The sequence below is a fragment of the Lepidochelys kempii genome, chromosome 8 (assembly GCF_965140265.1).
Source record: "Lepidochelys kempii isolate rLepKem1 chromosome 8, rLepKem1.hap2, whole genome shotgun sequence".
NCBI lineage: Eukaryota > Metazoa > Chordata > Testudines > Cheloniidae > Lepidochelys > Lepidochelys kempii.
This window is the reverse complement of record NC_133263.1, coordinates 105,562,924-105,585,192: the sequence shown is the minus strand read 5'-3', so window position 1 is coordinate 105,585,192 and position 22,269 is coordinate 105,562,924. Positions and strand designations below refer to the sequence as shown.

The 22,269-nt window shown below is 49.7% G+C and overlaps 1 protein-coding gene and 6 non-coding genes across 7 annotated transcripts; all 7 read left to right on the top strand.

Moving 5' to 3' along the window:
* The first annotated feature begins 830 nt into the window (after positions 1 to 830).
* Positions 831 to 994, top strand: LOC140916650 (U1 spliceosomal RNA). The gene has a single exon (XR_012160568.1). It is a non-coding gene; the product is annotated as a U1 spliceosomal RNA (small nuclear RNA).
* Positions 995 to 9,324: 8,330 nt separating this feature from the next.
* Positions 9,325 to 16,670, top strand: RPS8 (ribosomal protein S8). The gene is made up of 6 exons (XM_073357923.1): positions 9,325 to 9,428; positions 10,056 to 10,162; positions 10,598 to 10,697; positions 13,584 to 13,759; positions 15,009 to 15,138; positions 16,506 to 16,670. Exons 1-6 carry the CDS (start codon positions 9,425 to 9,427, stop codon positions 16,613 to 16,615), a joined length of 627 nt encoding a protein of 208 aa, XP_073214024.1. The 5' UTR covers positions 9,325 to 9,424; the 3' UTR covers positions 16,616 to 16,670.
* Positions 9,901 to 9,985, top strand: LOC140916686 (small nucleolar RNA SNORD55/SNORD39). The gene has a single exon (XR_012160600.1). It is a non-coding gene; the product is annotated as a small nucleolar RNA SNORD55/SNORD39 (small nucleolar RNA).
* Positions 10,416 to 10,521, top strand: LOC140916689 (small nucleolar RNA SNORD46). The gene has a single exon (XR_012160603.1). It is a non-coding gene; the product is annotated as a small nucleolar RNA SNORD46 (small nucleolar RNA).
* On the top strand, positions 14,095 to 14,167 carry LOC140916687 (small nucleolar RNA SNORD38). The gene has a single exon (XR_012160601.1). It is a non-coding gene; the product is annotated as a small nucleolar RNA SNORD38 (small nucleolar RNA).
* LOC140916688 (small nucleolar RNA SNORD38) lies at positions 16,174 to 16,244 on the top strand. The gene has a single exon (XR_012160602.1). It is a non-coding gene; the product is annotated as a small nucleolar RNA SNORD38 (small nucleolar RNA).
* A 993-nt stretch (positions 16,671 to 17,663) lies between the features above and the next one.
* On the top strand, positions 17,664 to 17,795 carry LOC140916648 (small nucleolar RNA SNORA35). Its single transcript, XR_012160566.1, has one exon. It is a non-coding gene; the product is annotated as a small nucleolar RNA SNORA35 (small nucleolar RNA).
* The last annotated feature ends 4,474 nt before the right edge of the window (positions 17,796 to 22,269 follow it).

Below are 22,269 nucleotides of genomic sequence, written 5' to 3'. Positions count from 1 at the left end.
GCCGGGGGCCCGCCGCTTGCTCCGTCTCTGCTGCCGAGTCGCTGCCCGGGGACCGGGGGCTCGCTGAGCTGCAGCCCCCCGAGACCCGGGACCAGCTTCCCCCCGCGCCGCCGCCTGCGCGCTCAGCCTCCCTGGGCGGGCCGGGGAGGGACCGAGGGGCCTTCCCGGGTCTGGCGCGGAGGCCGCCCCCGCCCTTCTGCAGGGCCGGGGGCCGCTCGGGGCGGCTCCGACTCCTGGTGGGGGGGAGAGACGCGGGAGGCGGCGTCCCTCGTGCCCCGGCAGAAGCGGGTCCGCGGCACGAGCTGCTCGCGGCGCTCCGGGATCCCGGGGACGGGACCGGCTCCGGCTCTCGGGCAGGCCGGACACGGGAGCGCTGCTGAAGCCGGGGGCAGCTCTGTCGGCCCCGCCTCTTCCGAGCCGGGCTGGCTGCAGCACGAGACGCGGCCGCCGGGGGAGCAGGCCCCGCAGAGGCCCCGGCCGGGACCGGGCGGCCCTTGGGCCCGGGCGCCTGGGGGGGGCGGGGCCGGCGGCGGGGCTCTGAGCGCGGGCGAGCCGGGGCTGGGCAGCGGGAGGGGCGGGGCCGCGGCAGCCCGTATGCAGATGTGTGTGCGAGCAGAGCCTTGTGGGAGGGGAGCCGGCTGCCGAGCGGGGCCCGAATTCGGCAGGCGGGGCTCGGCGGGGAGAAGGCTGGGGCCGCGGGGACACGCGGGGCAGGTCGCGGCAGCGGGGGCCGGCGCGGGCGGGGCCGGCGGGCGTGTCGCGGCGGGCCCCACCGTGGGTTGAGAGTGAGGGGCGAGCGAGGGCGGGCGGCGGCCGGGGCTGCCCAAGTCATACTTACCTGGCAGGGGAGACACCATGATCAGGAAGGTGGTTTTCCCAGGGCGAGGCTCATCCATTGCACTGCGGGTGTGCTGACCCCTGCGATTTCCCCAAATGCGGGAAACTCGACTGCATAATTTGTGGTAGTGGGGGACTGCGTTCGCGCTCTCCCCTGGCACTCGGTCAAAAGAAGAAAAAATTTAGTGGGTTGTTCTCAGTTGTTTTTGTTTTTTGTAAATTATTCTGATTTTTTCTTCTTTGCTGTTTTCAGTTTTTTTCTATGTTATTTTCAGTGTTTGCAAGTATTTTTGGTCCTTTCGTGATTCCAACTGGTGTTTGGTCAAATAAGAAAACAGACTCTGGCTTACAACACTAGGACTTTGTGTCAAATTTAGTAGCGTTAAATCGATGTAAACCTGTACCCGGCCACATGATGAAGCCCTTTATTTTTGACTTAAAGGGCTCTTAAAATCAATTTCCTTACTCCATCCCTGACAAGTGGATTAGTGCTTAAATCGGCCTTTGCCTGGTCGAATTTGGGGTACTTTGGACACAATTCGATGGTATTGGTCTCCGGGAGCTATCCCAGAGTGCTCCATTGTGACTGCTCTGGACAGCACTCTCAACTCAGATGCATGATTGTTTGCCGTTGCTTTGACGCAGGGAGGGGCGACTGACAACACGCCTTACAGGATTGGCTTACAGGGAGCTAAAATCAACAAAGCGGGTGGCTTTACATCAAGGAGTATTTCAGGCAGGACTTCAGGGAGGGTTCCAATAAGAAATGGTGCAGCTAAGTTATTGTTCTTAGTGGAACAAGGAGGTTAGTCTGGCCTCTGATTGATATGTGGCTGGATTTACCTCGCTGCACCTTCTCTGTGAGTGACTGCAGTGTGACCTAGAGGAATGAGTCCCCTAGACGGGGGGTGGGTTTGCAAATGAGTACAAAACAAATCTGGTCTGTTTCTTGTTCTGATCCACTCCATCTGTCTTTTACATCTTTGGCTGGCAGCAGACAGTGCAGAAGGACTGCATGCCATCCACATCTCAGGGCTGCTCGGCAGAAGATGGTACAATAGGACTGCTAGCCATCCTCATCTCTTGCCTGCCCGGCAGAAGGTGATGCAATAGGACTGCTAGCCATCCGTATTGCCTGCCTGCTCACCATAAGATGGTTCAATAGGACTGACTGCAGGACTAAAGAGAATGACCTGATCAAGTCACTCCAAATTTAGTCCCTGCGCCCATGTCTGCCCAGGTGCTCCTGATCAACCTCACATAGGCAGCCAGGAGCACCTCGGACATGACGATGACGGCTACCAGTCCTCTTGCACCGTTTGCTGCCACAAGGCAATGGGTTGCTGCTGCTGTGTAGCAATGCTGTACCACGTCTGCCAGCACCCAGGAGACATACGGTGAGCTGAGCGGGCTCCAGGCTTGCCGTGGTATGGCGTCTGCACGGGTAACTCAGGAAAAAAGGCGCGAAACGATTGTCTGCCCTTGCTTTCACGGAGGGAGGGAACGGGCGGCCTGATGATATGTAGCCAGAACCACTTGCAACAATGTTTTAGCCCCATCAGGCATTGGGATCTCAACCCAGAATTCCAATGGGCAGCGGAGACTGCGGGAACTGTGGGATAGCTACCCACAGTGCAACGCTCCGGAAGTCACTCTAGGCTCGGTACTGTGGAAGCGCTCCGCTGAATTAATGCATTTAATGCACTTAGAGCATTTTCTGTGGGGACACACACACTCGAATATATAAAACCACTAAGCAGCTAAGAAAGGGCTGAGCAGCAAAAAAAGCAGCAGCCCTGGTGGAGTCTGGCACTTCAGCCTCTTGTAACCTGATTTCAATAACACTTCAGATTCTTGCATGGAGTGCAGTTGTAGCTGGGTCCAGTCCCAGCAATCCGGGATATTAGAGAGACCAGGTTGGGGAGGTAATATCTTGTATGGTGGACCAGCTTCAGCTCAGAAAAGGAGTGGCATGTGGGGCTCAGGCTTCAGCCCTGGACCCCCACAAGTCTAATGACAGCCCTGGTGACCCCATTAAAACAGGCTTGTGATCCACTTTGGGGTCTCGACCAGTGTTCCCTCTAATTTTTGACAGGCTGTGTGCGCAAAAAAAATGTTCTGTGCAAATGTTTGTGTGCGCGGTGTTTCGCCGTGTGCACGGGGTTTAGGATCTGTGTGCACGCACACACACACAGCTTAGAGGGGACAGTGCTCCAGACCCACAGTTTGAGAACCGCTGAGATAGACAAACGTCTGTGTATTTAGCAGCCCAAATGGTAGTTGTAATGAGTACGGCCATTTATAATAACCTGTATCGTTAGGCATATTTTAACAGCATTTTCTAGTATAAAATAACTAGAGATTCTCAAACATCTTCAGAGTTTGGCATCACAGCTCAAGGGATTTAATAACCTGGACTTTACATATACAAAAGGAAACCCCTTGGGGAGACAATTAGCAGTTTTCTCACAAATGTTCGAGGGCAAAAATGCCCATTAATGTCACTGAGCTGCTTTTTACTGGGGATTACATTTTACTTGGTGTAGTGAAGCAAAATAGCATAAAGAAGGCTGTGTTTCTCCAGCTTTATTATTACCTGGCTTTATACTTTCTACACAACGAAGTAAAAACCTCTTAGTGCGTAACGCAGCATGGGAATGCCAGTTTTTTATTGTCTGCGGTGCTTAGACATGACAAAGAAAATCCCTCTCTGAATGCAGCTGGTATTTGGGGATTGGAGCTGCTGCTAGGGAACCTGCTACCTTTCCCCCACAAAAACTATCCACCCACTTTGGAACAGGCATAGCTTCGCTACTAGCGGCTGAAAAGCAGCAAGAACTGTGATCACCAGCTATGACAAGTCATTGCCGAGTGCGGAGTTCATGGAATAGTCAGAGGTGGTTGTAAATTGTAACACTGACCGAGAGGGCAATAGCTACTTTACACTGAGCTGACCTGCTTCATTCAGGCTTCAGAATACACTGTTTTGTCCTTCCAGTAAGTAACTGCCCGGAGGAGTAGAATGTGCTATTACAGAAAACATTCTCTTCAGCCTCATTATTAGGGCAGAAACAAATCATATTTGGAAACTGCCATGTAAAATGCATGTTTCCTCTGACCAGGACAGACTGCAAGTTTCTATCAACTGCTTTGCAAGACGAGTCATTTCTTTACGTCAGCCTTTAACTAGAATTGCATCTACAACCACCTCTGCAGGTACCTTGGCCACACTGATCAGAATATCCCGAATTAACCTGCAAAGAGAAATGGGGTAACTCTGGGCCTTCACAGAGTTGCTACACTAGGCACAAGCGGACACTCGTATCCATGAATCAAGTCATCTGCCTTGCAGAGTTTGTACTGTGACTCCACCAAGTCCCCTCAGTGTGTGGCGAGAGGGGACTGGGAGGGCAGTTGGGTGTCCAAGGGTCCATCCCCCACCTGGGTGCTCTCGCTCCCCTGCATCCCCCCAAGCATTGCTTGGAGGACCACCAGGTGAACCTCTTGGAGACTGGGGGCAGCGGGTGTCCAAAGGTGGGTGAAACTTCCTCACAAGGGCGGGCTGGCTGGAGCTTGCCTGGGAACTCTGGGCAGGGTGCCATGGGCTCACAGGGGAGCAGCTGCTCCAGCCTGGGAGCAGGAGAAGGGAAAGCTCAGCCCCAGAACAGGAGCCACACAGTTGCCCTGAGCGGCGAGACCAACGCTCAGAAGCTGGAAGGGAAGCCCCTGGTCAACAGGCAGGGATTCCCTACCCCCCAAATTCACCAATCTCCCCCCAGCTCACCCAGGGCAGCTTAGCAGCTCTTGTACCGGCCCTTTCCTGCAGGCAAACAGGAGTGACCAGCCCCGAGCCCACCCGCACCGCCCGAGGCGCAGGCTACATAAAAAGCACTAGAGAAGTCAGTACAAACTAAAATTTCACACAAGACAATAAAAACAACGAGGAGTCCTTGTGGCACCTTAGAGACTCTCACATTTGTTTGGGCATAAGCTTTTGTGGGCTAGAACCCACTTCATCAGATGCATGGAGTGGGGAAAAAAATAGGCAGGTATAAATATAGAGCACATGAAAAGAAGGGAGTTGACTTAGCCAGTGGGGGGGGGGGGGGTCAGTGCTAAGGAGGCCGATTCAATCATGGTGGATGTGGCCCATACCCAACAGTTGACAAGAAGGTATGAGTATCAACAGAGGGCAAATTATTTTTTGTAGTGACCCAGCCACTCCCATTCTTTATTCAGGCCTAATTTGATGGTGTCAAGTTTGCAAATTAATTCCAGTTCTGCAGGTTCTCATTGAAATCTGTTGTTTAAGGTTTTTTTTGTTGAAGAATGGCCACTTTTAAGTCTGTTATTGAGTATCCAGGGAGATTGCCCCCCCCATGTTCTGCCTTCCATTTTGCCATGCTCCCTGAAATGCTAATGTGGCGGGGCAGAGCAGTGGCATATCTCCTTGGCTAGCTGCTGCCTGCTCGTGGGGTCAGTGGCTGTGAGGAAACCCTTACTGATGGCAGGGGGAGAGTTCTCTGCTGCCGTGAGACTGCCATTTTTTGTTGTAACCCTCCCCCCCATCCGCAAAACAGGCAGGCTTGGTGGCCTGCTGAGGTCCTGGAGAGGGTTTTTCTTTTCTGAAATCTATGTCAACGACAACTGCTCTAAGGAGACACAAGAGAAGCAATAAAAAGTCAACCTTGTCACAGAGAAATGCAGTTAAACTATTTCTCTTTTTTTAATCAGCAAAAACTTCCCAAACGGAAGGCCACTGTTCCTGGAGAAGGCTCCTGGAGAGGGTTTTTCTTGTTAGCGTAGACCACCCGCCTCCCCAAAAGGCGGGAGCTAGGTAGACAGAAGAATTCTTCTGAAACACTGGAATGCGTTACCTAGAGAGGTGGTAGAATCTCCTTCCTTAGAGGTTTTTAAGGTCAGGCTTGACAAAGCCCTGGCTGGGATGATTTAACTGGGAATTGGTCCTGCTTCGAGCAGGGGGTTGGACTAGATGACCTTCTGGGGTCCCTTCCAACCCTGATATTCTATGATTCTATGATTCTGTCCACAGCCTGCACAGATGTAGCAGCGCGACTTACGTTCCTCGTGCAGACGAGGCCTGAGGGTTGGTGCATGCTGAACAGTTAAGTCAAAACAGCTCCGTTCGTCAGAGGTGTGTAAAAGGGAAACCCGCTCCTCAGCGACATTGCTACGCTGACCTAACCCCCAGGGTAGCTAAGGCCATTCGGGGAAGTGGTGGGCCTCCTCCACCATGGGGTTGTGCCAGCCTAGTCTCGGTAGCACAGACAGTGTTGCTGCCAAACGAAAGAACAGACAGAAAAAGCCAAAGCAACCCAGGGCAGGGGGTGAGCCTGCACGTTGGATGAGGGGACCAGGTGAGACAGATGTTTTTGACAAACCATCCTCCCATCACAGCAGGAAGAGCCCAAGAATGAGGAACAGACAAAAAGCTGCAAGCAGGGCAAGAGGCAGATCAACCAACCAGCTCTCCTTAGGGCAAAATAAGGAACTGGTCCAAGCCCCACAAAGGTAAAGTAGAGAGCAGACCAGCTCCAAAAGTCCAGGAAAGGACAGAAAAGCAACAAAGAAGTCAGCAGCCTGAGCTCGAATTAACAGAGCAGTCAAAAGCACATAGGGTATGTCTACACTATGAGATTAGGTCGAATTTATAGAAGTCGGTTTTTTAGAAATCGGTTTTATATATTCGAGTGTGTGTGTCCCCACAGAAAATGCTCTAAGTGCATTAAGTGCATTAACTCGGCGGAGCGCTTCCACAGGACCGAGGCTAGAGTCGACTTCCGGAGCGTTGCACTGTGGGTAGCTATCCCACAGTTCCCGCAGTCTCCAACAATTCTGGGTTGAGATCCCAATGCCTGATGGGGCTAAAACATTGTCGCAAGTGGTTCTGGCTACATATCATCAGGCCCCCGTTCCCTCCCTCCCTCCGTGAAAGAAAGGGCAGACAATTGTTTCGCGCCTTTTTTCCTGAGTTTGTGCAGACGCCATACCACGGCAAGCCTGGAGCCCGCTCAGCTCACCGTCACCGTATGTCTCCTGGGTGCTGGCAGACGTGGTACAGCATTGCTACACAGCAGCAGCAACCCATTGCCTTGTGGCAGCAGGCGGTGCAATAGGACTGGTAGCCGTCATTGTCATGTCCGAGGTGCTCCTGGTTGCCTATGTGAGGTCGATCAGGAGCACCTGGGCAGACATGGGCGCAGGGACTAAATTTGGAGTGACTTGATCAGGTCATTCTCTTTAGTCCTGCAGTCAGTCCTATTGAACCATCTTATGGTAAGCAGGCAGGCGATACGGATGGCTAGCAGTCCTATTGCATCACCTTCTGCCGGGCAGGCAAGAGATGAGGATGGCATGCAGTCCTTCTGCACTGTCTGCTGCCAGCCAAAGATGTAAAAGACAGATGGAGTGGATCAGAACAAGAAACAGACCAGATTTGTTTTGTACTCATTTGCAAACCCACCCCCCGTCTAGGGGACTCATTCCTCTAGGTCACACTGCAGTCACTCACAGAGAAGGTGCAGTGAGGTAAATCTAGCCACATATCAATCAGAGGCCAGACTAACCTCCTTGTTCCACTAAGAACAATAACTTAGCTGCACCATTTCTTATTGGAACCCTCCGTGAAGTCCTGCCTGAAATACTCCTTGATGTAAAGCCACCCCCTTTGTTGATTTTAGCTCCCTGTAAGCCAATCCTGTAAACCGTGTCGTCAGTCGCCCCTCCCTGCGTCAGAGCAATGGCAAACAATCATGCATCTGAGTTGAGAGTGCTGTCCAGAGCAGTCACAATGGAGCACTCTGGGATAGCTCCCGGAGGCCAATACCGTCGAATTGTGTCTACAGTACCCCAATTTCGACCCGGCAAGGCCGATTTAAGCGCTAATCCACTTGTCAGGGGTGGAGTAAGGAAATTGATTTTAAGAGCCCTTTAAGTCAAAATAAAGGGCTTCATTGTGTGGACGGGTGCAGGTTTACATCGATTTAACGCTGCTAAATTTGACCCAAAGTCCTAGTGTAGACCAGGGCTTAGTTTAGGTAACTAACCTACAGCTAGAATTGTTGAGGAAAGAGCATGTTTCCAAGCCTGGAGAGAATTTGAATGGGGTTGGAAGATCGCAGCTCCATTTCTCCCAATAAATACAGGACAATCAAAAGTTAGGAGCGTATATGGACACACTAAAGGCCAAATGCTTAATTCGTGATTTCTTTTGACATCAAACGGATATGACATCAACTCCATATAAACTGAAACCAGGACATGCCTTTCAGGGCATAGAATTATAGAATATCAGGGTTGGAAGAGACCTCAGAAGGTCATCTAGTCCAACCCCCTGCTCAAAGCAGGACCAATCCCCAACTAAATCATCCCAACCAGGGCTTTGTCAAGCCGGGCCTTAAAAACTTCTAAGGAAGCAGATTCCACCACCTCCCTAGGTAACGCATTCCAGTGTTTCACAACCCTTCTAGTGAAAAAGTTTTTCCTAATATCCAACCTAATCCTCCTCCACTGCAACTTGAGACCATTACTCCTCGTTCTGTCATCTGGTACCACTGAGAACAGCCGAGCTCCATCCTCTTTGGAACCCCCTTTCAGGTAGTTGAAAGCAGCTATCAAATCCCCCCTCACTCTTCTCTTCCGCAGACTAAACAAGCCCCGTTCCTTCAGCCTATTTCACTCTGTTCGACAACCCAGGTCACACAGGCCTCTTAGCCACTTTCCTATGAGCCTCTCATGTGAAGTGCTAGATCAGGAAAGAGGGGGGATTACAAAGAACATTTCACCTTCACTTTGTTTAAAAGCAACACAGACCCTGCCAGACAGCGTGCCCCCACAGGCTCACCCCTCACTCCCTGAGCTAGGGCCACACCCCCCCTCGGCTGTTTCTGCTGTTGGAGTCGGGGGCCCTCCCGCGAGGGCGTGAGACTTTTGCTCGGGGCGGGAGGGTGGCAGGCTATCAGCAGGCGTTCCCCGGGGGGTGCAGCGACATCCCCGAGCAGGGGCTGTTCCTGGGGCACTTCGCAGGGTGGCTACCCAGGCCTGGGGGGCAATGCCTGGGCATGGGGCTGTTCTCACGGCCTAGCGGGGCGCAGGGCCTGGCCCGGGGGCTGTTCCCAAGGCTGAGCTGGGGCGGGACGGTGCCTGCAGCAGTTGCCAGGGGAAGGGGCTGTTCCCAGGCCCTAGGGTCTGCCGAAGGGGCCGCGCCCCGCACCGTGGGCAAGGGGCAGCTCCAGCTCCCAGGGTCAGGCCCTGGCCCGGGGGGCTCGGCGGGTCCCTCCGCCCGGGCCTGGGGGGGTCCGGGCCCAGGGCCCGGGGGAGCGCGGCCTGCCCGGGGCCTAGAACGGGGGCGGGGGGAGTAACCGCGGCCACCGCTTCCGCCCGCCCCGGAACCCACGTAGCCCCCGGGCCAGCGCGCCGGCGTCACGCGCGTGGGTCGCCGTGGGATGTCGTCGGCCAGCGGCACTCCCGGGCGCGGCGGTATGACGTGGCGGTCTCGCGCGATCTCGGCCCCACAAACCGCCCCGTGAGCCTCTGCGGCCCCTCTTTGCTGCCGGCGCCGCTCGGGATGGGTGAGTAGGGCCGCGGCTCCGGGCCCGCCGCCATCCGCCGCCATCCGCCCGCGGGGCCGGCGGCGCGGGGCCGGGCGCGGCGCGAGGGGCCGCTGCGGGGCGGGAGGAGGCGGGATGCCGGGGTCCCGCGCGGCGCGGGCTGGGGCGGGCCCGCCGCTGCCGCCGCCTCCTGCGGGTGGGGTGGGCTGCGGCGCCAGAGCTCCCCCCCCCCTTCCTCCGGCTGCGGGGGCCTTGCGGGTCGGCAGCCTCCGTCGCCTGCCCCCCCGCCCGGCCGGCTGGGGGCCCTGCAGCGGGCACGAGGCCTGGGCGCAGCCTGACCCGCCCTGCGCCCAGGTGGGTGTGAGCCCGTCGGGCGGGCGTTGTGGCGCGGGCTGGGGTGCAGGGCTCGTGATCGCAAAGCGCCCCAGTCTGGGAGGGGACCGTTTCCTTTCGTGCCATGCGCTGGCTTTGCTGGGCGCTTCGGGGCGGGCTCTGAGTATCCGTGATGAAGCTTCTCTACTTGCTGCATTAGACCGAATGCACCGTGTGGAAATGAACCTTGGAGAGCTGAGTACTCGGAGCGTTGCTGTTGTACGCTTGGGTGGGCTCATCTGCCTCTCTGACCTGCTGCTCTTTGGTTTAACCCAGGTATCTCTAGGGACAACTGGCACAAGCGTCGCAAGACTGGGGGCAAAAGGAAGCCCTACCACAAGAAGAGGAAGTATGAGTTGGGGCGACCGCCCGCCAACACCAAGGTGGGGGATTTGGACGTTGGGGATAACTGGATGGTGCTGCCCTGGCCAGCTTAGAAAATGCTGTGTTAGTTTCTGGCTTCATACTGCAGTGATAAGGACTTGTGAAAATGCACTGCTTTATCAGTCAGTACTCTAATTTCTGCCTGTGTTCTTCTGAGCAGTGGCATTTCCCTATCTCTCCCTCCCTCCCTCTCTTCTCCCCCCCTGGGATTTCAGCATTACATTAGTTCAGAGTGTTACTGGTTTAGGAGGCAATTGGAGTGATGAGAACTTCACCTTAGGTGGGTACTATGGACCGTTTCGGTCGCAATTACTGCGCCTGCCGATGCTAGGATCTGTCATAGTTACACTGACCATATTGCCTTTCAGCCTGAAACTCAAGGTCTGCTCTCCCCTAGGATATTGTTAGCAGCTATGTTTTTGTTGTTGTTACAGATTGGCCCGCGCCGGATTCACACAGTGAGGGTTCGTGGTGGTAACAAGAAATATCGTGCTCTGCGCTTGGACGTTGGTAACTTCTCTTGGGGCTCTGAATGTAAGTAGAAAGATGAGAATGCGGGCCCCTCGCATCTAGAAAGCAACTCAGTCTTTTTCTCGCTGTGTCAGCCATCCGTGAAAACAACAAGGAGTCCGGTGGCACCTTAAAGACTTAAAAACCCCACTTCTTCAGATGCATGGAGTGAAAATTACAGATGCAGACATAGACTGACACATGAAGAGAAGGGAGTTACCTCACAAGACTTTCCACTCCATGCATCTGAAGAAGTGGGGTTTTTACCCATGAAAGCTTATGCTCAAATAAATCTGTTCATCTTTAAGGTGCCACCAGACTCCTTGCTGTTTTTGTGGATACAGACTAACACAGCTACCCCCTGATACTAACCATCTGTGGTACTGCTGGACTGGAGGAATGATCCAAACAAACAGCTTGGATACTGATCTTCAGCAATGTGGTTGTCTGTACAGTGTTTGGTTCTGGAGCAGTGTGAATAATGATGATAACTTTGACCTTAGGTGGGCTTATTAGAAGGTTTGGAGGCCTTTGTAAAGCTCATAGTGATAGGAACGTCATAGTTACACTGAGTGCATTGCTCACAGAAGCTCTTGTTTCAGGAGGGGGGCAGCTGTCATGGAGTTTTCACATTAAAAACAAATGATTGTCAAATGATTGGTTTAGATTTACAGCTTTCAGCAGAATGTGCTCCCTGTCTCCAAGTGTTTGTTATCTAAATAAAGCAAGACAAAACAGTTCAGGAGAATGGAGAACATGAGGGTCCTTGATGAGAATGGTTTGCTGGAACAGGTGGTTTTGAAGGAGAATGCCCTACAAAAGGGTTGGAGGGTGGGGAAGAGTTTTGAAAAGGAGTCGGGCATTCAAGTGAGAGGATGGGGATATGTAATCCTGCTACTGCCATCATCAGTACTCTTGGAGGCAAGGAGTGTCTTTTGCTTGTGCCATGCTAAGACCAGGGGATTCCAATCCTGGCTATTCTTTTGGATGCTTCTGTAATACAAATAATAAATAGTAAATCTGGTGCAGGTTAATGATGACTGAGAGGTGGTTTGTCTGACATGAGGTAGAGGGGAAATGGTCTCTCTCCAGTTAGTAGTGAAGTATTATGAAAATCACAATCCCTTGTTAGCAATCTCAGCAGGGAGGCCAAAAATTGAATGGGCTGTGAAGACTGAGCTTCCCCCCTTTCTTTAGAGACAGTCCCTAACCAACAGGCATGAGCCAGCACTGCTGAGCAGTGGGGAAAGCCAGCATTGCTGCTGTGCTTGTCCTGTGGACAAATTAAAGACTTGAGTCCCCGGGGATGGCAACTGCTAAACTTATTAAAGCAAAACGACTACCATAAAATGGTGTTTTACCCCACTGTGGAGTGACCTGTGGTCTCTAGAGGCCTTTTGGGGTGGGAAACCCAGCTTGCTGCTCAGATTCCGTAGTAAAGTCTTGATCCTGCAAACAGAGTGTAGTGCTTGCTGCAGGGAGAGTCCCATTCACTTCCATGGGGTCGATTACCCATGGTAGGAAGGATTCACAGGATTGGGCCTTGACTCTCTGCACTTGTCTTTTATGCAACTTGTGTGGTAATAACTTTCAGATGACAGGTTTCAGAGTAACAGCCGTGTTAGTCTGTATTCGCAAAAAGAAAAGGAGTACTTGTGGCACCTTAGAGACTAACCAATTTATTTGAGCATGAGCTTTCGTGAGCTACAGCTCACTTCATAGGATGCGTACCGTGGAAACTGCAGCAGACTTTATATACACACAGAGAATATGAAACAATACCTCCTCCCACCCCACTGTCCTGCTGGTAATAGCTTATCTAAAGTGATCATCAGGTTGGGCCATTTCCAGCACAAATCCAGGTTTTCTCACCCTCCACCCCCCCCACACAAATTCACTCTCCTGCTGGTGATAGCCCATCCAAAGTGACAACTCTTTACACAATGTGCATGATAATCAAGTTGGGCCATTTCCTGCACAAATCCAGGTTCTCTCACCCCCTCCCCCCCCGCCCAAAAACCACACACACAAACTCACTATCCTGCTGGTAATAGCTCATCCAAAGTGACCACTCTCCCTACAATGTGCATGATAATCAAGGTGGGCCATTTCCAGCACAAATCCAGGTTTTCTCACACACCCCCCCCCCCCCATACACACACAAACTCACTCTCCTGCTGGTAATAGCTCTTGGAGAGTGGTCAGTTTGGATGAGCTATTACCAGCAGGAGAGTGAGTTTGTGTGTGTATGGGGGTGGGTGGGGTGTGAGAAAACCTGGATTTGTGCTGGAAATGGCCCACCTTGATTATCATGCACATTGTAGGGAGAGTGGTCACTTTGGATGAGCTATTACCAGCAGGATAGTGAGTTTGTGTGTGTGGTTTTTGGGAGGGGGGTGAGGGGGTGAGAGAACCTGGATTTGTGCTGGAAATGGCCCAACCTGATGATCACTTTAGATAAGCTATTACCAGCAGGACAGTGGGGTGGGAGGAGGTATTGTTTCATATTCTCTGTGTGTATATAAAGTCTGCTGCAGTTTCCACGGTACGCATCGGATGAAGTGAGCTGTAGCTCAAATAAATTGGTTAGTCTCTAAACTTTCAGATGAGAAGTTTGATTTCAACAAATGAGACTGGGGGAGGAGGAGGAGGATGCACAGGACCATGCTGGAGTTTATCTAGTGCTTTATTTAGAGCGGGTGTAGCTTTCCATTTGCAGGTCTCTTTCCGGAACCCATATAGGCTGCACTGGGAGAGGAAAGGATATACCGAAAGGACTCCCCAAGTAGTTGAAGGATAAACTTCCAAAGAGGTGTGGGTTGAGCACTGAAGATGCTGTGTTGTCTGCTTTGATGATACATCCATTGTAAAAGCTTGTCTGGGGTTTAATGAATTCCCTTGTTTTCCAAGGCTGCACCCGCAAGACCAGAATCATTGATGTGGTCTACAATGCTTCCAACAATGAGCTGGTGCGGACAAAGACCCTGGTGAAGAACTGCATTGTTCTCATTGACAGCACCCCATACCGACAGTGGTATGAAGCCCACTATGCCTTGCCCCTCGGACGCAAGAAGGGTGCTAAACTGGTATGTGCTGGGCTGAGAGATCTGTTCTTGATGCTGTGTGAATCATGCCAGTCTGCTTGCTGGGCAGGGATTGCAAAGTCTGCACTGTGTTCCTGCCTTGCTTAATACCAGTCACTGCTGTCAGTTCTGCCTCTTAGCAATTTTGAACAAAGTATTTCAGAATTGCATTCGGGACCAACTCTAACCATTTGAGATGTTCTCATTTGGAGCCACATGGCCGTTCCAAAGGGAATGCTGGTTCCTTAAAACCATTGTTCCACGGAGCCATCGCCATGGCTTTTGCACTTGGCAGTGTTAGATTAGTGGAGGGATCTGCCCCTTAGAGCTTCCTTGGTCTTCTGATGATGATAACTTTGTCCAGTTCTGCTACTGAATGGAGAGCGATGACAACTTGTGATGCTGAAGAAGACTAGCGGGCAAGTTGGGGCCTCACTGCAGGGAGCAAGCTTCTGCTTCTAGAGAAGATTCCTACATGTTAGTCAGTTACGTAGGATTTTGGGTCCTGCCTGCAATGTGTTTTTTGGGGCAGAAGTTTGGACTATTCAGTTTATTGTTGGATAGTTGGTGTAGGTTGGCCTGTTAACATTGTCTGGTTGTTTGGAGACACATTCAGATCATTACTCCAGTCTGTGTGGTTGCGGGAAGGGAAATTCAGTTGATTTTTGGGGAGGAGGGTAGTTCAGACTTCCTACGGTTTGTCCTTTTGGAAGAGTTTCCTATGCCTGTGTAGTGCACATCCCTTCTGGAGCCTGATCCCTGGCCCTGTAAACTAACAGCAAAGGCTGGTTGGTGTTGCAGCTGCATTCATGCCTCATATCTAAGGATTTTGGCTAGCAGAGGTTGCCTATTCTATGCGCGTGGACAATGACTAACAGCAGTCATTGCTGGACGATGGGGGACAATTGCTTTCCCAGAAACTCATTCACTGTCAGTAGCCTCCTCTCCTGCCTTGTGTTTTCCATACATGATCAGGCATGTTTTGGGCCAGGACTGTAACCAGGGTTATTGCACTGTAGTGTTCACCAAAGTGGTACTGGAAATACAAAGAGTTTCTGACATGACAATTGAGTATTGTGCTCTAAAATCATGCCTTTTCCTGCATAAACTATTTCTGCTCCTTTCCAGACGTGGAAGGAATATAGAGATAATGCCACTGAGCAGAAAAAGGGAATTCAGTGGGAGGCTTCCAACAAAAAGGTGGACAGTTAAACCCAGTCTGTTCTCAGTCCTTTCTCTGGCTTTGTTTCAGACTCCTGAAGAGGAGGAAATCTTAAACAAGAAGCGTTCAAAGAAGATCCAGAAGAAATATGACGAGCGGAAGAAAAACGCCAAGATCAGCAGCATCCTGGAGGAGCAGTTCCAGCAGGGAAAGCTGCTTGGTGAGTCCCCAGGGAGGGAGAACTCAGTGGACTATACAGGCACAAAGAAAAGGTGCCAGAGCAGAAACTATTCTTTTTAGTATTTCTAAAATCCTGTCTGGATTAGTCAGCCTGATAAAGCCATGCAGAGGTGCAGATAGAAAGTGACGGGGGAGTTCATCTGTTGTAAGTAGGCTTGGCAGAGTTTGATTTTTATAATTTCGACAGTTATCTGTGTTTGTTTTAAGTATTTTTATCTATTTTAAATTTTTCACCGTTGCAGGAAATTATGGGGGTGTTAGCCAGTAGTAATTATTTAATGACCGTAGATGTTGAGATTCAAAAAATTAAAGCTTTAGAACTATTAAAACACAAATTGTGAGCATCACATGTCAAAATCTGCCAAGGAAATATCTTTAAATCAAACTGATAAGTTCTAAAATAGCAGTATCTGTAAATGTTGGTAATTGTCGCTGGAAATGTTTGTTTCATCAGCTTGTGCTTATATGGTGAAATGGACATCTACCGATTTTAAAAAACTGACTCCTTCCAAGCCTAGTTGTAAAATGTTTTTAGTGGATCTTAGCCACAGCTTTCCTTTCATGTGTCTGGATTCTGGAGGGTCCAGCAATTTTGGCCCCGGTGGGAAGGAAAAATTTCCCACATCTCAGCTGGCACATTTGTTCAGCTCCTGGAATTGCTCAGCCCTGGCTAGTGGTCATTCTCTATAGGCCTTTCTCTGGTAAGACTTGCCAGTGTTGTGAAAAGCCTAAGGCCAGGTCTGCGTTACAGACCTGTATCGTCTAACTACGTTGCTCAGGGGTGTGAAAAATGGACACTGACCTAACTCCCGGGGTAGACAGTGCTAAGTCGATGGGAGAGGCTCTCCTGTTGGCTTAGTAGTGTCTTCAGTACTGTGCTGCTGTAGCACTTTAATGAAGACAAGTCCTAAGGCTGCTTGTGCATCCTCTCTGCGGTGAGCAGCTTTCTTGGGCTTAGCAAGTAACACCTTTCACCTATCTGCCGTTGTGCATGGGTGGCCTGCTATTCTGAAGTCTTCTGGTGATGAGGACACTGTCCAGTTCTGCTACTGAATTTGAGCGATGACAATTGGAAATCTGAAGAGGACTTCACTAGTGCGTACCTTTCCCCTCAGTCTTGCATAGCCCCACAGCTGTGCCTGAGCAGGTCCTTTCAGGGAGATGCTCACTAACATAATGATTTGTTTGAAGACATGTTACTGGCCTTTGTTTGACGAGGCCAAGAAAGGTTGACAGTAGAGGGCAAGAAAGAGTCCAGCTTGTTTGGATGGACACTGATGTGAGAGTCCGTAGCAGTGTAGCTCCCATTTCTTTTTCCCTGACCTAATGACTGACTTCTCATTGCAGCTTGCATCGCCTCCAGACCTGGACAGTGTGGCCGAGCAGACGGCTATATTCTGGAAGGCAAGGAACTAGAATTCTACCTGAGGAAGATCAAGGCCAGGAAAGGCAAATGAATGTACGATACACAACTAAAAGACCGAATAAAAACCCCAGAGTCTTGTTATAAAAGGGTAGTGTGCTTATTTGTGTGTGGAGAGAGGCAGGGCTTGTGAAGCTCCTTTCTCCTGCAGAGACTTGAAAGCAAAGGGGCTATAATCAGGAATTTCTGCGCTCTCCATGCTTTCAACCCTAGGAAAGCAGTGAACCTGCAAGCCCTGTGCTAAGATGAGACCTAGCAGGAAATGTATAGGAGTGACTTAATGGGGCAAACACAAGTGTGGAGGAAGGGAGGTTGTTAGTGGCTTGGTTTGTGCAGCAGCTCATAGTCTACGCCACTGATGTGGGCCATTGGTGTAATTCTACCTGTTCTAGATCTGTTAACTTCAATTGCTGATGTAAAGGGGTGTTTCTTATACACCGGTATGTTTGCTGTAAATGGGGATTCCTAGACTGGAGCAGACTTGTGGTCTATCTAGTCTGTTGTCTCCTGTACTGGATTCGTTACAGGAGGTGTTAATAACCTGTAATAAGCCGTTAATCCAATACGGCACCAATGGGTCTTTTTACTGGGTGCTGGGAAAATCTCCATTTGGAAACCTTTCCCATTTTGGACAGTGGTTCCTATCTGTACATTGCTTTACATTTTGTACAGAGAGCTTTGGCTAATAGGGTTTACTTAAGAGAGACCTGCTGACTTGTTTTCCTTTCAGACATACGTTTGTGGAACAGTTTAGACACTGCGACATGAGAATCGATAGCCAGGCTATCTTTTTTTCTCCCCCTCCTCCCCCCCATCACTGTTATCTGGACACCGTAACTTCTATTGTAGCAGGTACCGTGTGCTATTAACTCACGAATGTAACTTTTGAAATGTTACTAAACTATTTCAGTCAATATTCTGCAGCTGTGAGTGCTCTATGTTGCTCCAAACGCCACACACCCAGGACTTACTTTGGACTAGTTGTACGTTTAACCCACGTCTACGGTTTCCTGCGCGGTTGAGAAGTTACTCTACAATTTCAGTTGTTTCTGTTTCAGGTTAGCCATTGGTTAGAATAGGTGCTGCACTGCCAAGTGGCTGGTTGGTCTTTTTCTTGACCTCCTGAGTCTCATTGCAGTGCAAGATTAACTCCCTTCTAGCAGAAGGGCCAGGCTATTTCAGTGGTCTGTCTCTTTCGATGGTTGGGCACAAACTTCCCTTTCTCTCCACCTACCATCCAGTGGAGAGGAGGTTGCTGTTGATGGCACAGCTGAGGTGCCAGACCCTGAACATGGGTGAACAGCCATTTGTACGTTGGAAAATAATTTTGTACTGGGTCAGGCCAGTGGTTCATCTAGGCCAATGGTCTGTCTTCTGACAGTGGCTGGTGCCAGGTGCTTCAGAGGGAATGAATGGAACAGGCATGTCAAGTGACCCTCCCGTCATCCAGTCCCATTTCAGGCAGTTGGAGGCTTAGGGGCAACCAGAGCATAGGGTGGCATCCCTGACCTCATGGCTAGTAGCCAATGAGGGACCTATCCTCTGAGAACTTACTTAATTATTTTTTAAATCTGATTATACTGTTGGCCTTCACAATATCCCCAGCAGTGAGTTCCACAAGCTTGACTGTGTTGTGTGAAGTACTATTTTGTGTGTGCTGCCTGTACATGTCATTGGGTGACCCTTGGCTCTTGTGTTATGTGAAGAGGTAAATAACACACCCCTATTCATGAATGGCATAGAGAAAATGATTTTATAGACCTCTATCGTATCCTTCCTTAGCTGCCTCTTTTCTAAACTTAACAGGTCCAGCCTTTAATCTCTCCTTGTATCGAAACTGTTCCTACCCCACCTGTGTTGCCCTTCTCTGTGCCTGTTTCAATTCCAATATATCTTTTCTGAGATGCAGATATCAGAACTGCACAAAGTATCCAAGGCTTGGGCGTACCATGGATTTATATAATGGCATTATAGTATTTTCTGTTTTATCTGTCCCTTTCCTAGTGGTTCCTAACATAGTTAGCTTTTTCCACTGCCGCTGCACGTTGTGTGGATGTTTTCAGAGAAATATACAGTATGACTTGTGGATATTCACATATGATCTCTTTCTTGAGTGGTAACAGCTAATTTAGGCCACACCGTTTTGATGTATACTTGGGATGTTTTCCAGTGTGCATTACTTTGCACTTACCACATTGAATTCCATCTGCCATTTTGTTATCCAGTCTCCAAGTTTAGCGAGACTGCTTTGTAATTCTTTGCAGTCAGCTTTCGACGTAACTGTCTTGAGTAATTTTGTATTGTCTTCAAATTTTGCCACCTCGGAGTTCACCCCCTTTGTCAGATCACTTGTCAGTATGTTGAACAGCACTGGTCCCAGTACAGATCCTCGGCAGGCCCCGGTGTCACTTCTCCATTGTGAAAAGATGCACCCCTGCATATTGGTTTTCATTCCCTAATAAGGTCATTTCAGCTGAAGAAAAGAACATAATGTGACCCAAGATTCTCCTCTGCATCAAACTAAACAAGTCTTCTGCTTGGGCATGCGTGTCTTAAGTCTCCTGTAGGTTATCAGGCCGGAAATGCAGTTCAGTGTTTGAATCTAAGAAAGGTGCAGACTTCTTTGATGTGTAACTAGAAGTACCCCCAACAAGTGTTTCGTGCTATGCAAGTCTGTTCCTTTCTTCTTGTTTCTTGGCTCTTGCTCTTGTTTCCTAGCAAGGTGACCACCACCTTGGTGGTGATATATTCCATCCACCAGGGGGCAGTGGCAAAGGCACACAACTGGTGTCAAATGTATTTTATTTAGCCCATGTGCCAGATTTTACAGAATACAAGCTGCTGTTTCTTGGTTGTTTTTTGATGCCTTTAGCCCCTGCGACTAAAGAGAAGCTACTAAATCAGTGTAGCCCTGCTTGTATTGTTTTCCTGCTTGCAGATAACCTGAAATAGCTCTAAGATGTGCTTTGGCTTTATTCATCTCAAGGAGGTGTTCTGCCTTTATAACTCAGTGCGATACTGGACATAGCAGATCTTCATATAACTCCCCTGTGTTGGTTGTGCAGCTAGTTACTGTAACGTATGTACACAGATGGAATAACTGCATGTGAAAATGGCCGTATAAACCATTGCTGGCATCACTTTCTTATATTTTACTTATAGACTGTAACAACACTCTTGGTCTTTGTACAAACCTCTGTTAGCCCTGGGAGCACCCCATAGCATGCAGCACTTAGGTCCTTAATGTTTGCTAAACCTTGCAGGTCACGATTACAAATGTAGCTTGGCCATCCACAAAATGAAAGAAATACTGTCAATCAGGAGGGAGCAGACTGTCACAAGCATGGCTGAGCCGTTCTAACAGAGAGGATGCACTGATTGCTGGCAGTTCCCTCTACGGGCTGTGAAGTGTGTCCTCAAATCCAGTCTGAAATAGTGGCAGAGAAGAGTTGAGTAACCACTCTAATACACTCAAGAAATTAGGGCTTGTCTACATGGGGAAATAGCCTGGAAAAGCTTTTGTCCTTTAAATTCACACCCCAGCTTGTTTTTCAGTGGCTTCCCTGTGTGGACAAGCCCTAGGTTACATTATTTTCCCTTTCAAATGTTGAATAGTTTCAAAAGCAGAGAACTACTAATTCCCTCTACTCAGATTTTTCTTGGGAATAGGTGCGAATATATACACCAGGCTTAAACCACGTATATTTTTAAACCAAAAATGTTTGTGATGTGCTTAAGACCTTGCTTTTCAATGTGGTATAAAATGATGATTATACAACTTCTTTCTCTTAAGTCCTTTCCGGTGCACAAGAACCAAATCCTGCCCTGTGGAAGGAAAAGGGGTTCTGGCTTTAGAGCATGCGTGAAAGAAGTGGCTGTGCCTCCCGTAACCCCCAGCCGATGTCCAGCCTACCACTGTCTGCTATAAGAAAAGGAGGACTTGGGCACCTTAGAGACTAACCAGTTTATTTGAGCATAAGCTTTCCAGCTCACAAAAGCTTATGCTCAGATAAATTGGTTAGTCTCTGAGGTGCCACAAGTCCTCCTTTTCTTTTTGTGAATACAGACTAACACGGCTGCTACTCTGAAACCTGTCTGCTATGTGCGAGAATAAGAGGTGCAGATGGTTTTGGTGTGTCTAAACTCTGGTAGGTTTCAGAGTAACAGCCGTTCTGCCATGTTTCCCTTAGCTGTAGCTGTCTGAGACTTGGCAGGCAGTGGAGGATCAAGTTTACCATTGAGGTAACTGGATGCCTCTCCTGTGAAGTTAGTGGGACAGGTGCCTGCCTACACTAGGCCTGAATTTGGCCTGGAGGTTTGCTATACAGTTTACACAAGCATTCTTCACTACATTGCATGAATCCCCTGCCCTCCACCAAAGAAACGCCAGAGGTGGTCTTACGGTAATAAAAGGCATCCTGGAAAAATGTCATCGCAAGTACCTCGTCTCTTTTCTATACGAGTGCAAGTGGGTCAGAACGTTCATGGGATATTCCCTGTTGCACAGATGGGGAAACCGAGGCAGAGATTTGTTTAAGATCACACTAATTCAGTAGTGAAGTAGGAAATAGAATCCAGGTCTCTTGCTGACTGAGATGGGATTATGCATAATTCATGTGGCCACAATACTCCCACAGCAATTCACTTCATTCCTCTGCTTATTTCCCTGTCTGAAACATGCTGGAGAGGGCTCCACACACATACAGCCCATTTGATTGTCAACCATAGAGACAGAGTGGGGGGGACTGCTGGGAAGAAGTGGCTCTGGAAACTATTTGACAGTTTTCAGAGTAACAGACGTGTTAGTCTGTATTTGCAAAAAGAAAAGGAGTACTTGTGGCACCTTAGAGATACATCCGATGAAGTGAGCTGTAGCTCACGAAAGCTCATGCTCAAATAAATTTGTTAGTCTCTAAGGTGCCACAAGTACTCCTTTTCTATTTGACAGTTGTGGATAGTCAGCTGATCATGAACGCCCAGTGTGATGCTGTGGCCAAAAGAGCTAATGTGATCCTGAAATGTGTAAATGGGAATCTTGAATAGGAGCAGAGGTTCGTTATTTTCTCTATTTGGCACTGGTGCAGTCGCTGGGGGAATCCTGTGTGCAGTTCAGGGGCCCACAATTCAAGAATGATGCTGATAGATTGGAGGGGGTTCAGAGAAGAGACATGGGCATGCTTAAAGGGTTAGAAGACCTGCCTTCTAGCGATAGACCCAAAGAGTTCAATCTATTCAGCCTAACAGAGAAGGTTAAGCAGTGACTTGCTTACAGCCTTTCTCCATGGGGAACAAATATTAATGTGCTTTTCAATCTAGCAGAGAAAGGTCTATCATGGTCCAATGGCTGGAAGCTGAAGCTAGACAAATTCAGACTGGAAATCAGGTGTACATATTTGACGGTGACAGTAATAAACCATTGGAACAATTTAGCAAGAGTTGTGGTAGATTCCCCATCACTAATGGCTGTTTCTCTAAAAGGTCTGGTAGAGGAATTATTTTGGGGGCAGTTCTCTGTCCTGTTATACAGGAGGTCAGACTAGATCAGGGGTTCTCAAACTTCACTGCATTGTGACCCCCTTCTGACAATACCCCAGGAGCAGGGACTGAAGCCTGAGCCAAAGCCAAAACCCAAGCCCTGTCACCCAGGGCTGAAGTCTTTGGGCTTTGGTCCCAGGCAGTGAGGCTTGA